The 17,962-nt window shown below is 34.0% G+C and overlaps 1 protein-coding gene across 1 annotated transcript in view; it reads left to right on the top strand.

Annotated features, from left to right (window-relative positions):
* Positions 1 to 210: 210 nt before the first annotated feature.
* LOC148940948 (rho guanine nucleotide exchange factor 17) overlaps positions 211 to 17,962 on the top strand; it is a 57,108-nt gene continuing 39,356 nt past the window's right edge. Inside the window, exons 1-4 of the mRNA XM_089105698.1 lie at positions 211 to 305; positions 7,730 to 7,955; positions 13,010 to 13,101; positions 17,359 to 17,617. Of these exons, the coding sequence (XP_088961824.1) occupies positions 272 to 305; positions 7,730 to 7,955; positions 13,010 to 13,101; positions 17,359 to 17,617 (611 nt within the window). The 5' untranslated portion in view covers positions 211 to 271. The remainder of the gene's footprint in view (positions 306 to 7,729; positions 7,956 to 13,009; positions 13,102 to 17,358; positions 17,618 to 17,962) is intronic.

The raw sequence follows: 17,962 nt of genomic DNA, 5'->3' as shown, positions 1-17,962 counted from the left end.
CAATTTTTAATTGAGAGAAAGTCTTCGCCCTAAAGCTTTGTTATTTCTGGTTCACCGTAAGTTTAAGAGATATTTTATTTTAAGAGATAGTTTAAGAGTTTAAGAGATAAGTTTAAGAGATAGATAGATGTGGTATCGAACATTTTACGCTGGTTAAGACCCAAAAAACCTTTAAGATGTCTTTAAACAGCTCAATAATTATTTCAGAGGATTTTTTAGCACTACTGGCAGTATTAGCGGACTTCTTGAAGCTAACAAATTGAAGCTGTTAATGAGAGTTCATCTAAACGATATTCGAGTTAAAGGTAGTCGTTTGTTCTTTTCATTGAAATTTTCTTAATTTAGTTCTATATTTTATTAGCTCTAAACAAAAAAAAAAAAAGAAAAAAAAAAAACAAAAATCTGGCCTTTTGGAGATCACAAGATCCGAACAATTGAGTGTCTGTTCGGATCTTGCGCAGTAAACTCCAAAAGGTTAGATTTTTTTTTTCTTCTTTTTTGTTTAACACTGAGGTTGACTTGGCGGAGGTCCTTGTAGAAATATCTGCTTGTTTTTTATTTTCATATTTTACCACTGGCTGACCAAATCCTCGTTTTCTCACCTTTTTTTGGTTTTATTTTTCATTTATTATTTCCTTTCCTCTCTTAGTTTCATACGTCATGTATATCCAGTGTGGTCTTAGAAAGTATTTGTGTTTGTTTTAAAAATTAACATTTTAGAAATTTTTATCCAATTAAATGCTGATAGAATAGAATCTACAGACTGAATCACAGGAGATTTGAAACCAGAGAATCTGGGCTTTATTATTTAATAAAACTCTAATGGATTTATTCCAAAGATTCTCATTTTATCTGATATGTTTATGAAGAAGGCAAATATATTAAAATGCAGAAAGAAAGGAAGCAATGAAACTCTGCAAAATAAGTATATTATTCATTTTTTGAAGTTTTTTCTTTATCTCTTTCCTTTATTGGGGTGGATATTTTAAATCTCTTTAGAACAACTTTTCAACTATTTTTGCTTATATTTTCTGACTTCTCTGTATTTTTTTGTCAGCTACAATTACAAGTTAGAACTTGTGGAAAGGTCTATTTTTTCTTATGCTCGCTCTTGAATAGCTTAGAAAAAGAAACAATCTTTTCCCTTCAATCTGTAGAGAACAGTAAAAGCTCTTTATAATAAATTAATTTCCGACCTTTTGTCAGAGATTGGAAAACCCTTTGTCATCTGAATTTTAACGGGATGTGAGGACATGTTAATGGAATAATGGTTTAAATATGTAGGATAATAGATAATAGATGGGATAAAAGATGTTTCAATGGGATAGCATCTAAATTGGGATCTATACATTTATGAAGTAAATAGCTGGGCAGTCATACTGTTTTCTTAGCTAAAACGACCTTACTAATTGAATGTATGCATTTTATGTGCTTGCTTTATAACTAAAAACTGTTCCTTTATTAGAGATCATTTCGAGCGAATTTATAAAGTGGCTTCTTTAAAGGACTGGAAACAACTAGAAAGCGGAAAATTTTTCAAGCCGTACAGAACCATGTGTAAACAGTCTGGCCAGCTTTTATTCCAGCTTTCTACGCCAGCTTTCAAACTAGGTTTTCTTTCTAGGTTAATGCTCGTTTTGAGCGTTGTTTTTGACTGACTTACGTTTGGAAAATATTTCTCATTATTTTGGGATATTTTAAATATAAGAATTGTGGAGTTCCTTACTAACACACCTAGTATGCTATTTGATATGCTTGGCCGAGCAAATTGTCCTCTTTGAATGTCTATGTTCCAGAACTTTAAGCTGATTTGCCAAGAATGTCCTACCTTTTCTGAGAAAAATCCAGCCTACGATTCGCAAATGCACGTTCTTAAAATTTAGAAAGAGAAACGTCTGTCTAGCCCTTAAGGGCTAGGCACATGTAGCTGATTTCAGGAACCGATTTCAGCAAGGGTATATTCCACTCGACTGATTATAATTAATGATGCTAAGAGGCGGGGCTTAGTGACGTTTTTTGGTGATTGATCATCATTAATTACGTTCTAGACAAGGAATATACTAGGCTTGGAGCTTTAGGCATGTAATTAATAGTATTTAATGATTATCGTAAATGAATCGTAATTAATGATGATTAATCACTGAAAAACGTCAATAAGCCCCACCTCTTAGCATCATTAACTATAATCACTTGACGTGGGTTACACCCTTGCTGAAATCGGTTCCCGAAATCAGCTACGTGTGCATAGCCCTTTAAGTTTGAGACAGTGGCAAAATATTTTCAATACTAATTTTGGCAATACCTTCTATAGAGGTTTAAGCATTGAATGAAAACAGTGCGTCTGGGTTATCTTGAGGAGTGGCGCCGCTCGACGAAATTACATGCATATAAACAACATAGCCCTGTACTAGATCCTGAAAGATTGAAAATTCTTCTGGGTTTAATTTGTGTTGGTGGGCTTTTTAGGGCTAAATATCTCATTCTCAGATATATTATTTAGCATTGGCTGCCTCCTCATTCCTTTAAGATATTTGGGGGGAGTAGCGTGTCATAAGGAAAGATTTAAGGTTAGGTTAATATGTAATAAGTTGGAAGTAATAGGCCTTAGATTGCTTGTACAGAAAACCGACTGTTGTTGATGGGAAAGCATGACCAAGTATGGAAAAGCAATCAGTGTCTAAGAGGGGTCTAGGATTGCACAAAACCTCCATTCAACCAGAGGTCCCAGAGCCATTTTTCTGTCCAGTTCGTTGCTGGATTAAGTGCTTTGTGTAGATTTGAGAAGAAATATTAGTCCCAGACTTCACTGGTAGAATCCATTACAGTTCGTAAGGCTATAACAATTTCAATGACTTAAATAATGTGAAAATTGCGACTTGTACCGTTGCAACATTAAAAACAAATTATCGTAATGAGATATGGACTGACGAAATTAGACTTTTTAAACTGTACTTGTTAAAAGTTTCATAAACTCATCTCCTGGGATTTGGAAATATGAGATTAGGTGGCATAATATTTATTTATTCACGTGGGGAGTACGGGCTAGATAGGCAGGGAGTAGGAGTTATTATGGTTAAGGATGCTTCCAAGTCTTTCTTAGCTTGGGATTATATTACTAATAGAATTCTAGTTGCTTATTTTATGACAGAAAGAGCAAGGTGTCAGTCATAGTGGCATTTGCCCCGGTAAAATTGTTTGATGGACATGGTATTGGCTCTGATAAATTTTGCTTATTTATCTTGTCCGAGGGGGCGAGGGTTCGAATCCTAGTGTATCCAATTATTTGGTTTGGGACGGGGGTCAGTGGTGTGACTCTGTAAGCTCAGCCAGAGTCGACCCAGCTCTTAAAGGGTACCTGGAGAAATCTCGTGAAGGTAAACAGGAAGGATATGCGACAGCAGAGGATGGCTGGCCACCAACCCCCCATTGGACCTTCTGGCTGAAGGGCCATGAAACGGAAATCAGCACTACCGGTAGGGATTGTAAATTCCAATGCCGTATTCTTTACCTTTACCTTTACATTAATTAAAAAAAACTTTCCGAAAAAATAAGTTTTTCAAAGAAAAGTAAAGGCCATTTTAAACTTAAGCTCAGCAGATACAAATACCTTTTAAAATTCAAACTCAAAACGACCAGAAATTACTATTAAAGAATAAATGAAATCCAAAACAAACAAAAATTAAATAAACAATCATAGTAAACACATTCAACAAGTAATAATATAAATGAATAAATAGATCTTAAAGCGAGTAATGCTTAGATTGAATATGAAAATCAAGCTTAAAACGAAATAATACTTTCTTATTGAAGTAGAAATGAAACTTAAAACGAACAAAAATTAAATAAACAATCAATGCAAACAAACATACCATAGGTATTAATGTAAATTAATTAATAAATCTTAAAACGAGTGAAACTTAAATTGAATATGCAAATTAAGCTTAAAACAAACAAAAATCACCACAAACAAGAGTTTGGGTATGACCTCCTTCTCTCAGCCCTCTCTGAAGTTTATACGAGCATCCCTTTCATACGAACAATATATGCCCCAGGGCATAACTTACAACGCATGCCCCCGGGCCCTGGGAGTTGTGAAGAGACCTGAGTTTTGTTATCTGACTTTTGAGAATTTTTAACTTAATGCCTATCTCAAAATTATTATTGGATGCATTTGGGGAAAAGTGGCTTGGGGGGCTAGTTGCCCTCCAATATCTTTTGACTTGAAAAGACTTAACTAGAACTTTCAATTTCCAATCAAATGAGCCATCTCTGAATTTTTTACGAGTATCCCTTCAATAAGAACCATATATTCCCCCAGGGCATAACTTACAACCCCTGCCCGCGGGCCCTGGGGGGCTGTGTTGACCCCTGAGTTTTCGTTAAATGGTCTTTGAACTATTTTAAAAAAAAGCTATCTCTGTCAAAGTTCTTATCGGATGGGTTTGAGCAAAAAAGGGCGTGGAGGGGGGGCTAGGTGCCCTCCAATCTCTTTTGACTTTAAAAAGTGAACTAAACTTTCAATTTCCAATCAAATGATACCTCTTTGAAACTAATACGAGCATCCCTTCCATAAGACCCATATATGCCCCCAGAGCATAATTTACAACGCATGCCCCCGGGCGCTGGTGGTTTGTGTCAACAACGAAATTTTTGTTATATGAAATTTGAACTATTTTCAACAATATAGCTATCTTAAAATTGTTATAGGGTTGGGGGGGGGGTAAGCTGGTGACCATCCAACATCTTTTGACGCTTAAAAAGAGAACTAGAACTTTCAATATTCAATCAAATGAGCCCTCTCTGAATTTTATACAACAATGATGTCTATACAAAATCTTATATGCCCCCAGGGCATAACTTAAAACCCTTGCTTTGAGGGCTGTGGGGGAGTTGTCATCCTCAAAGACCTAATTTCCAGAACTTAAAACTACGTTTAATAAAATGGCTGTCTCAAAATTTTGATTGGATGTGTTTGGGGAAAAGGCGGGCGTGAGAGGGGGGTTAGTTGCCCTCAAATCACTTTCGACTACTAAAAAGGGACTAGCTCTTTGAATTTCCAATCGAATGAGCCTTTTTTGAAGTTTCTACGACACCGCCTTCTATAAAAGCTTTATATGCCCTCAGGGTATAACTTAAAACCCTTGCCTTGAGGATTGTGGGGGATTGTCCTCCTCAAAAACATATTTTCTATATGAAAATCAACTATGGAGAACAAAAATGGCTATCTCAAAATTTTAATTGGATAATTTTGAAGGAATGATAGGCGTGGGGGGGGCTAGTTGCCCTCCAATCACTTTCGACTATTAAAAAGGGTACTAGCCCTTTGAATTTCCAATTGAATGATCGTGTTTTGAAGTTTATACGACAACACCTTCTCTAAAAGCCTTATATGCCCCCAGGACACAACTTAAAACCCTTGCCCTAGGGGTTGTGGGGGAGTGTCCTCCTCAAAAATACATTTTCTATCGGGAAATCAATTTCTATCGGGAAATTTCCTATGCTGAACAAAATGGCTATCTCAAAATTTTGATTGGATGTTTTTGGGGGAATGATTTAGGAACTATTTTCCTAAAATTGTTCTATCCATTTTATATATTGTCAAATTTCGATCCTCCAGTTTCATTTCCAACTGTTATTAGAAAATTCTTCTCAAATTCTTATTTTGGAGTCTTTCAACGTCATAATTTCCCTGAAGATAGTTGCTCTTCCCAAATTTCCGCTTTAAAATAACTCTAGACACTCCTAGACGATGACTTTTATTTTTAAAATCAGTAAAAATACTCCAATATAATCTAATGTCATGTATCGGTCCTGCTATCTTCGAATTAAAATAATATAATCAATAAGCTTGGACGTCTTACTTTCCTGTAAAGGCGCCTTACTTTTCCATATTAACCACAGGACTATTTGATGATCAAATACCTTGTTGGTTATGACTAAGCTTTCATACCTACAAAGTTTCAGCAGTCTATAACTGTAGCTATTTTTTTCCTATGTCAAATTTACTAAGGCTAGAATACCATCTATCCCTTTTTCAATGTACCTGCACATTAAAATATTCTAATAAAAATACCGTATTTTTGCCTGCTTTCCTATCTATTTATTTATTTAGCTCTAAATAAAATCTATCTGAGCCACTACTGTGTCATCAGTCGATTCAACCATGGTAAATACCAGAATGAATTATATCTTGCTCTTTTCTGTCATAAAATTAGCAACTGGAATTCAAGTGTTACTATATTTTCAACCTAAGCAAGACTTGGAAGCTTCCTTATTTATCATAATTCCTACTGCCAGTCTATGTACCCCACCCTCCCTACCTGAATAAATAAATCTTCTACAACCTTGTTTAATGTTTCCAAATCTCAAAAGATGAGCTTCTTAAACTTTCAACAATTCCAGTTAAAGAAAGTGTAAATTCATCAGTCAAAATCTCAATACGATATTTGTTTCTTAATGTTATCGTAATGTTCGTAACGTTCCAAGTCGCAATTTCTACATTATTTATGTCATTGAAATTTCTATAGCCCTAAGAGCCAAAAGGGTAACACGAGTGAAGTCAGTGACTAATATTTCTTTTATAGTGCACAAAAAGCACTTAATCCGGCCAAGAGCTGGAAAGTAAGAAGTCCCTGGGACCTCCAGCTGAATGGAGGCCTTGTGCAATCCTAGGTCCTTCTTCGTCACTACGTGGTTTTTTGCACTCGGCAATAATCTTCCATCGACAACAGTCGGCTTTGTGCACAAGCAATCTAAAGCCTACTACCTCCAACTTTTTGCATATTAACACCTGCAAATATCTTAAAGCAACGAGGAGGCAGCCCATGATATATAACATATCTGAGAATGAGTTACTCAGCCCTGAAAAGCCCACCAATACCAATAAAACCAAAAGAATTTCCATTTAACTATAATCTAGTCCAATGCTATGTTGTTTACTAGGCTATAATTTCCTCGAGGATTGCCACTCCTCAAGGTAACTATGTATCACTGTTTTCAATCAAGACTCTGATTAAGCAAACACGTGAAAGATCTAATTTGTCGCCATTATGAGGCCATTCAAGCAGGGCTTCCGGAGATAGGGACAGAAGAAGGAACTTGACAGAACGCTGACCCCATACTAACCTCGAGCGCCTGAAAAACTCCAACTTTTGTACTCAGCTATATATATATATATATATATATATATATATATATATATATATATATATATATATATGTGTGTGTGTGTGTGTGTGTGTGTGTGTGTGTGTGTGTGTGTGTGTGTGTGTGTGTGTGTGTGTGTGTGTGTGTGTGTGTGTGTGTGTGTGTGTGTGTGTGTGTGTGTGTGTGTGTGTGTGTGTGTGTGTGTGTGTGTGTGTGTGTGTGTGTGTGTGTGTGTGTGTGTGTGTGTGTGTGTGTGTGTGTGTGTGTGTGTGTGTGTGTGTGTGTGTGTGTGTGTGTGTGTGTGTGTGTGTGTGTGTGTGTGTGTGTGTGTGTGTGTGTGTGTGTGTGTGTGTGTGTGTGTGTGTGTGTGTGTGTGTGTGTGTGTGTGTGTGTGTGTGTGTGTGTGTGTGTGTGTGTGTGTGTGTGTGTGTGTGTGTGTGTGTGTGTGTGTGTGTGTATATATATATATATATGTATATAAAGCGATACATCATTTTGTAGAAATATGTAAATAATTTTTGCTCATTACTCTTGCCTTATATCACTCTTAGATAGGATTCTAGAGATCTCATTCTTTCTTTAGCCCGAGAAGACTCGATTAGGAGAAGTGGTTTCAAGGACTGTGAAAGTTTTGATGAAGATTTGGTAACATTATCAAAGATAGCAGAGCTTTCAAGCAATCTACATGTGGGTCATAGTGCCCTGGATGACATAATTAAAGACATATCAGCAAACATCTCACGCCATCTAGTGGAAAAACAAGCCTCGGACTCCCAGCTCAGTATCCTGGAACTCACAGTTCATGCACAGTAAGCTCTGACTTCATGTTTCTCTCTCTTCATTTCTCTGTCTCTCTGTCACTGTCTCTTTCTATGACTCTTTCAACCTTTCTCCCTTTATGTCACTCTCTCCCTCTCTCTCCTTCTTCACCCTGTTTAGGTCAGTGTTAATTCAGTTTAATTCACGTTTGGTCACTCCCACTTTTTACAGTCGGCTTATCCAAAGAAAGTCATTCCCTTACATTGTCACTCACACTACTTTGTGTCTCCACAGTTCATGCACATTAATCCCTGCTTTAAAAGTTCTCTATATCCGTCTTTCTCTGTCTCTCTCTCTCTCTCGCTCTATCTCTCTGTCACTCTCTCTCTCTCTCTCTCTCTGTTTCCTTCTGCCTTTTCCCTCTATTTCATCCTATCTCTCCTTCCTTTTCTCTCCCTCTCTGTTTTTTACTCTGTTTAGGCTAGTGTTAATCTAATTTTATTCATATTCTCTCACTTCCACTTTTTGTAGGCTCACTTTTTCGTCTCACTCTCATAGGTTATTGTGAATATACTAACCAATTAGCGTGTCGTAAGACACGCATTAAAAAATAAAAAAAACGCAAGTGCGATATTTTTTGAGGATCGGAACAAAATAGTTTTCTCCCTTTGTCCAAATGTAAAACTCCTCTTGTTTCCTTTTTCTAAAAAGAACTACTCCTACAAGTTCCAACTCGATCCTTAAGTCGTGAGGCAAAACAGACTATACTTCCCAAATTATGTATAGAATATGTCACCTTTTCATGAAACCTATCATATGTTTGCAATCTATGCAATGATGTATTGGTGCCTGCCCTTAGACTCCAGGTACAAAAAAGTAAAAAAAAACGCATGCTCTCTTGTTAGGATACGAAAACCAAATAACTTCGATCATAAAATAGGAAGCCTGGATCCCTGAAAGAAAGACCCGGCGAGTGAAACGTTGACTATTGTCCAAGCTGTGGGCACTACCAGTGGTTCTGGAGGATCATTATCCTGTATCCTATTTGAGGATCCTATTTGTGGGTATAAGCCCTTTCTTTGTAAAGACAAAGGAGATGTAAAAATTTAAAATACACAATAGCATTTGCGACTCAAATACTTCCGACTTTCATCTTCTTTGTTAATTTTAATAATTTAGGGAAGTATAATTGTTTCCGAAGGTGCTTAGGAGGGAGGGGCTAAGGAGGGTGAATGCCTCCTTTCAAATTTGGGTCCTTAGATATTCTTGGATGAGAGTGTAAACTATAGAAATAGTCCTTTTTGGATCTTTAAGACCATTTCGTATTCGAAAAGTGGGTTTTTAAAACTGAGTGTTTGTATTGGTTATTTTATAAAAATATTTTATTTTCATTTTGGGCTTTATTTTTTTTTTTTTTTTTTTTAGTGAATAAAGGGTCCAAACTCCTCCCTCTTTCCTGCGTACGGCATTGATTATCAATCAAATTTATAACAATTATGGTTAAATACTTTTATCCTTTTTATCAAATTAATTATGCTATTACAAATTTTTATTTATGGTAATTATTTTCACCAGTTAATTATGCTTGGATACCAAGTATTAACCTTGAGTTGTCTACTATTAAATAATTTTATTTCTACTCTGTCTAATTATTTATAATACTACTACCACTACTACTAACAAATCACCGCAGCACCAAGCCGCCTGAGGCCAACACAGCTACACACGCTCCTCCTCCATCCCAATCTATTCAAAGCCTCCCTTTTTACACCCTCCCAGGAAGTTCCTATTTCCTATTTATTCTTACCCATCAAAAGTTACGCGCCTGAGAAAATTTTGCTGATTTTCGAAAAAAGGGGGAAAGACCCCCTAAAAGTTACAGAACCTTAATGAAATTCACGCCATTATATTCAGCGTATCAGAGAACCCTACTGTAGAGGTTTCAAGCTCCTATCTACAAAAATGTGGAACTTTGTATTTTTGCCAGATGAAAGATCACGGGTGCGTGTTTATTTTTTTTTCGGTTTTTTTTTTTTTTTTTTTCCTCAGGGGTAATCGTATTGACCCAGTGGTCCTAGAATATCGTAAGAGGGCTCATTGGAACGGAAATTAAAAGTTCTAGCGCCCTTTTTAAGTGACGAAAAACAATGGAGGGCAACTAGGCCCCCTCCCACGCTTATTTTTTTCTCAAAGTCACCCAATTAAAATTTTGAGATATTTATTTTGTTCAGCATAGTCGAAAATCTAATAAATATGTCTTTTACGATGACTTAATCCCCCACAGTTCCCAGGGGAAGGGCTGCAAGTTATGAACTTTGCCCATTGCTTACATATTGTATTGGTTATTGGGAAGTATACAGACATTTTCGAATAGAATTTTTTTCTGGTGGGGGGGGGGAGCTCGAGGAGGGGGTTACTCGGGAGAATCTTTCCGTGGAGGATGTTTCTTTGGGGTAAGAAACATTTCTATGAAGGGGGCGCCGTATTTCCAAGCATTATTTAAAAAACGATCATAAATTAAATTAAAAAAAAACAAGTTTTTTCAACTGAAAGTAAGAAGCAACATTAGGACTTAAAATGAACAGAAATTATTACGTATATGAGGGGGTTCTCCCCCAAGTCAATACCTCGCTCTTTACGCTACATTTTTTTTTAGTTCTTTCAAAAGAGCTATCTATTCTAATTAAACGGCCTTTGTGATTCATTGGTTTGTTAATTAAAGAAATTTTTAACTTTTAACGTAAAGAGCGTGGTATTGACTAAGGGGACAACCCCATCATATACGTAATAACATATACTTAATAAAACAAAACAATAAAAAAAACAAGCGATACGGCTCAATAGTAATCAAAACTTTTAAAAACGGAATTTTGATGTCAATAAATATATCAAAAGAATGTGTTTATAATGCTGATTCTAAATATATAAATTTCATTAAGTTTAGCATTACTCATCAAAGGCTACGAGCCTGAGGATATTTACCTGATTTTTTAAAGAGGGGGGAAACATCCCCTGAAAGTGGAAGAATTTTAATAAAAATCACACCGTCAGATTCAGCGTATGAGAAAACCCTATAACATAGGTTTCAAGCTCATATCTTCAAAAATCTGCAACTTTGTATTTTTTGCCAGAAGAAAAATATACGAATATAGAAGTTCGTTACGTAAGTTAATTTGTAAATTACGTCAGAAACAAATTTAGAGACAGCCATTTAGCAAAAGAAAAGTAAAATTTTTATGCATATTTTGTTTACTTATTCAATGACGGCGAGCCAAAATAAAAGCTGCATTAACTAAAAAACGATCAGAAATTAAATAAAAATAAAAGTTTTTTTAACTGAAAGTAAGGAGCAACATTAAAACTTACAGCGAACAGAAATTATTCCTTATATGAAAGGGACTGTCCCCTCCTCAACGCCTCGCACTTTACGCTAAAGTTTGACTATGTATAACAACTTTATTTTTTAAAAAAATAAAAAAATTTAGTGTAAAGAGCGAGGCGTTGAGGAGGGGACTACTCCCTCTAAATTTATTAACATGCCAGTACAGTATTTTACTATTATGTCGTCTAGCTGCATCTTACAGATCCTCGACAATTTCATCCATGGCCTCCACTTCACACCTCCTTAGTTCATATTTTAATGCTTTCTCCACTTTCTTCACATTCCTTTTGTTTTCATATGATCTATCAATCATATGTAAATAAATTAATATTGAAAATATATTAAATGAATTTAATATATATATATGTAAAGATATATATGTTATATATATATATATATATATATATATATATATATATATATATATATATATATATATATATATATATATATATATATATATATATATATATATATATATATATATATATATATATATATATATATATATATATATATATATATATATATATATATATATAGTTGTCATAGGTATAGTAGTCATTGATGACTTTATCCATGTAAAAATCCCAAACTCAATCATCATCGCTATCATTTTAAATTTTGACACGTTTTCATTCTCGTTGTCCAGGTTGATTTTCATTGACTAGCTGCTCTTCATTTTCATTTTTGAGTCGCTCAATTGCACAGTTTCGTATGTCTTCTAACCGCGTGTGTCTTTGCTTTTCATTTTATTTTTAACACGCTCTGATTTTCGTTTTCGAATATCTTCTAACTGTCGGTGTATTTGCTCTTCATGTTCATTATTGATACGTTTTTCGATTTTGATTACTTCAGACAATAAAGCAATGGCGTTTGCTTTAGCTGTCGGTATTGGTGAAGGTTGTCGAATTTCACATCTTATCATATTTGATAGCTCAGGTGTTGGTTCCAAAGAATCATCATTTATAGTAACTGCAACTGCAAATTTTCGGTTTTTGGGCCTTCCATAAGACATTATATTATATAAATAACTGTTGCGTTGGAAACTCAACAATTTTATTTATGCTATGTATGACACCATATAAAAAATACTTATATGATGCCATATATGATGTCATAAGAAATGCTTGGATGATGTACTAACATAGTACATGACGTCATTTGCGAAAACCAAAATTAACCCTCTTAACGAATCTTGACAGACTTTTGACTTATCTATATTTTTTTTTATGTGAGAATATCCCAAGATACGAATTTTCCCGAAACAATATGGAGCCGTTTTTGAGAAAATTCATACATACATACACAAATATATACACAATTATTGCTCACTTATAAAGATAGTATATATATATATATATATATATATATATATATATATATATATATATATATATATATATATATATATATATATATATATATATATATATATATATGTATATATATATGTATATATACATATATATACTATCTTTATGACTGAGCAATTATTGTGTATATATTTATTTATGTATGTTCACGAAAACGGCTCCATATTTTATCGGGAAAATTGGTATCTTTTGATATTTTCACATAAAAAAAACGATCTAGATAGGTCAGAAGTCCGAGAAAATTCATTAAAAGCCTTAATTAAAAAAAAAAAATATCTACGTATATAAAGGTACTATGGTGTTTTTTGTTTACGTTATTTTTATTTGGATTCTTATTTTCTCTCAGGGATTCAGCTGAATTATTTCAAGTAGCATTTTCTAATCCCGAGCACCGAGCTACATGGGAAGAAGCATTCCATCAAACTAAAGCTAAACTAGGTATGTTTTTGACTGCTCTTCTTAGCTTTGAAAAAAAAAATATTTTTTCTGTTGACCTGAGACTGTAATTGCTTCTTCTACAGTTGCTAATAGCTACTGCTTCCTCCGTAGGTTGTGACAAAAAAATGACCCAGAATACCTAGGGTAAATAGTCGTTTCTTGGATGTGACTGTAGTCAGGGCACGAATGCTACCATTTCGTACAATAACTATAATTTGTTTTTTACGGTAGTATTTATAGATGAAATGGCAACAATCTGGGTAAAATTCTGATTTTGTTTTTTACGAGAGTTTTTTTAAAAATTGCCGCAATTTTTATATGAAGAGCCTGAGGGTCTCACGAAAAAATTGGAAACATTTCTAAATTTAAGTCGCATTCCCAGTTGACAGCCCTAGTAACTTTATATAAATTACAGAAGTTACTTATTTTTGACATCCACCAGCAATGGTTGTGAAGTAACTATGGGCTTATTTGGCTTGAGAGTGCATAATCATTAGAAATTCCGATTGTGTCCATCTCTTTTTCATTCCAATATTATTTCCAATGTTTTTGGATCTAATACCAATAACAATAATGATAATGATGCAGCTTTGCTTTTAGAAGGAGGTCTGTTGGCTATCTTTAGTAAAAGTTACTAAGAAATTAAAATCAAAGTTACTATCCCATCGTTCCAGCTGTTACGATAACGAAAGCAGGGAAATTTCAGTTTTTAGTAACTTTTGTCCGACTCTGGAATGCAGCCTTAGTCAGAGAGTAATATCTTATATCGGAAGAATTGGTACTTTTCAAGAAAATCGACCCTCCTATGCTATAAAAAGCTCTAATGTTTATGGTATGGTATCGTGTATTGGGCTGCAGTATATCGTGTATCGTGTATTGGGCCGCAGTATAATTAGTCCTTAAATAGTTTATTAGAAATTTCCATTTACTCCTTTTTCTATTTATTTCTATTTACAGAAATTAAGAGAGAAAAATGGTTTTAACTTAATTAAAACAGTGGAACAAAACAAAGGATAAAAAAAATAGGATTTTTCGTATTTTTTTTTATTATTTAAAGTTTTGTTCTTGTTTTGTTTACCCTTTTTTTGCTCCACTGCTTTATTTAAATTAAACCTGTTTTTTCTCTCTTAATTTTTTGTATCTAGTCTTTATTAGTTATGACAGTATTTGTGTAGCATTATTAGATAAAAAAAGTGGCGTAGTTTGTTAAAAATGCCAAGCTGAAAATTGTGCCATTTTCCCATAAAAGTGAAATCGTTCTATTCAAGTGAATTGGGTCATTTGATAGAGAAATGGTTTATCAAGTCGATAAAACCCACTAAAAAGTGACATATACGCAAAAATATAAAATTACGCAAAATATACGCAAAAATTTAATATTATTACGCAAAATTTACGCAAATTTTTTTTATCTTTATTATTAGATTTTTATTATCACGCAAAAAAAATATTACGCAAAAATTTTAATAAAATTACGCAAAAATTACGCAGAAATATAAAACCAAAATACAGGCAAAAAAGGACGCCATGGCAAAACCCTTAAAACCGACAACATATTCTAAAAACATTAACGTAGCTTTCTTTATCATTCACTGCTTAGCAGCTTGTAAATATTGGCGATAGCACTTCTATCTGCCGATAAAATTTCCGGAAATTCAAGTCTAGTTTCCTAGAATCTTGATCATGCATGAAAACCCACTAGCATTCCCCCGGAATATTTACCATAATACATTGACAAAAATATATAATTAAAGAAAATAATTAAAACAATTAAATATAATTAAAACACAAAAGCATTTCGGCAAGAACCTTCACCAAGGACGTCCCCGCCTCCAAAAAATGATTAACCTTTGGAAGTGAAGTTGAAACTACAAATCAAACGAACCAAAAACCTAGCCAGAATAATTGAAATATTATTCACAGATTTCAAAATCACAAGATCCTTCAAAATCACCCTCGTTTGATTGGTCACTTTTTGATTATATGTTATTTTTATGTGTATTTTCTCGTTTTTTTTTCAAACATCATTTATAGCCAATGTGGTCTTAGAACATATATTTTCCATGAGATATATCATTGGATAAATTTCCTAGTTCATCCAATGTTCATCCAAAAGTTCATCTAAACTACAGACTCTAGGATTATAGAGTCTATAGTATAGATGGCTCTGTAAATCTTTGCCCCTTTTCTTTTCTTTGGCTTGCTATATGAGTTTAATATTAAAGAAAAAATAATATTAAAGAAGTTTAATATTCCATTTTATGAGGCCTAAAACCGTTAATGGTTGCAGCTATAGCTGCGACCTAGTAAAGAGAAAAGCACGGGAATAGTACCTAAAGTTCTAAAAACCTGTTTTTTTAATAAAAGCGTTTTGTGCTAGTTTAAAAATCTTAAAAGCGTTGGTTTTCCATAATTCTACAAATGTAGGGAAATATCACGAGCCAGTTTGTTTGAAACCGTTTTGCAAATAAATCACGAAGTTTTAAATTTTTGTTCGTTTTAAGTTCGAACTTGGCTCTTTACTTTTATTAGAAAACTTTGTTTTTGAAGTTAATTGTCTATCAGGATGACACACAGGCCAGCAATTCCAAGAAAACATTAACTATACTTGTATTCTCAAGGAAATGAATAAAACGCGAGACCTTCTAGCAAAAGAGTTTAAACTTTTCCCCCTTAATATTTAATATGGTCGAAAATGCAAAACTTAATATTTGAAGTTAAATAAATTTTGGAGTTGTGTTAAAAATTCAGGCCCCCTTTGAACAATATAAGATATAATAGTATAAATCCAGAAAATGAATATAATTTGGATGGAGTGGACAACAAACTTGAACTAGCCTACATGCCTGAACCGTTTCCGTTTGAATATTTCTAACATTACTTTAGTTTTTTTTTCTCTTTGTAATTTTTTCTCTTGAATAAAAAAAGGGAAAAGAGAAACGAAACGAAACAAAATTGTACTACAGCACAATTCAGTTACCTCTATTCTAGGGACATGTGTCAAGATAGGGTTTGGCGATTGGGAGGGGGGATTTAAAAAAATGTGCATATGATGTTAAAAATATGGGAAATTAGCTATTTGACATTTTTGAAGGGGGATGAGACCCCTTGGATGCGGAACTACTTGTTTGCCTGAGAAAGGACTTACATTTGGTTTGAAAACGCTTTATAGCATTTTATTAACCACAATTCAATTTCACAAAAAAGATAGAATACTTGATTCATAAGAAATTGTTAGAATTCAAATATATGATTAAATTTCAAAATTCAAATATCGGAATTTTGATCGAAATTTCAGAATTCGCGAGCTCTTTAGTCTCAGATAACTGATCATCTGAAGAAAACTTGTATTTTCCTCGTTTCTAGATCTAACTTCTATGTGTATCAGGCAAGGAATTTATTTTGGAGGGCTCACATTTGGAAAGTGGGTCAGGAAAATAAACAGGAACCTGACAGAGGAAAAAACAGAATGAAGTAATATATTTAGAGGGCTTGTATCTAGAAAAAGAGTTGGCAAAACGGAAAAAGAAAACTGACGTAAGGAAAAACTTGAATGGAGGACTTTATTTTTAAGGGCTTGCATTTGGAAAGGGGGTGGTTAAAATGAAATGAATACCAATATGAGAAACAAAGTGCGATGCACCATGGAAAATGTTACAACTCTGTTAGACTTTTAGGAGGGAGCTATTAGACTATTAGGAGGGAGCTATGACTCCTTGTGCGCATGCTAGAGACAAATGAAAGCAGGAAACTTTTTTAAGAGGAAGGCGATATTTTAGGGAAACAGAACTTCGATTGAATATAAACACAAGGAAAATCATATGAATAATATAACATATAATAGTATGAAACCATAAAATGAATATAATTTTGTGGAGTAGACGACAGACTTGACCAAGCCTACATGCTTAAACGATCTCCATATCAATTGATAAAATTTATTTCTAACATTATTTCAATTTTTTAGAGCATAGCCAAGAGTGTCAATTTGTAATTTTTCCAACTCAGGAATGCAATTTTCAATCTTGATTAGGGTGCACTTTTAATAGCATTTTTGCTAATATGTCACGTAAAATATTCCCATATTTCTGCCAAGCTTAAAAAAGCGAACTAAATCTCTCGCCCGGTCTTCCATCGTACCCAGGTTAGCTCCTCATCCTTGCAAGCAATGCTTTTGTTATACTTCAGACTGCTTTTATTTTAATTTCTTCTAAATAAGCTATTTCACTACTATATAAATACTTGTACGTTTTGCAGCTGAAATTGCCGGAAGCCGATCACAGCCAGATTTTATAACAGCATTGCCAATCCGAAAAACTCGCTCCGGCCTACAGCTTAGCTGTGCCACTCCCACATTCCAGTCGTCTAACAAGGAAGTTTGGCTCTGCAACAGTGACAGTCACGTTGGTCAAATATGCCTTCTTTCTTTAGACCCAGAACCAAATGTTGCTTCCTGTCAAACCGTGTGTAATTCTAGAATTACCAGTATACTCTCTGTACCTGGAGCTTATCTCTCGTAAGTTGAATTCATCTTTCGCAGTCCTCCTAGTTTAGAAAGTGTCTCTAACTTGGTCTTTCTAATCTAGCAAAATTTTAAGTGACTACTCTATATTTAATCTAGTCTAATTCTTATTTAATTTAATGACAAGCCAATCAAATTTAAAGCTAATTTTTTTTATTATTTTGAACTAAATCAGCAGTGATATTTAATACCCTACCTGGAAAATAAAAATACTTGATTAAATGTTATTTTTTTGCATTCCCTCCCCCCTCAAATGAATTCGCTCCCCATCCAATTCTGTCAGATAAAACCGTCCAATCAAATGAAAACGTAATTGCACATTTTTATGTGAAAGTTATC

This window comes from Artemia sp. Qi Xiang Cuo, chromosome 19, assembly GCF_049724085.1.
Source record: "Artemia sp. Qi Xiang Cuo chromosome 19, ASM4972408v1, whole genome shotgun sequence".
Classification (NCBI taxonomy): Eukaryota; Metazoa; Arthropoda; class Branchiopoda; order Anostraca; family Artemiidae; genus Artemia; species Artemia sp. Qi Xiang Cuo.
Note: the sequence above shows the minus strand (reverse complement) of the source record. Positions and strands in the feature narration are given on the sequence as shown.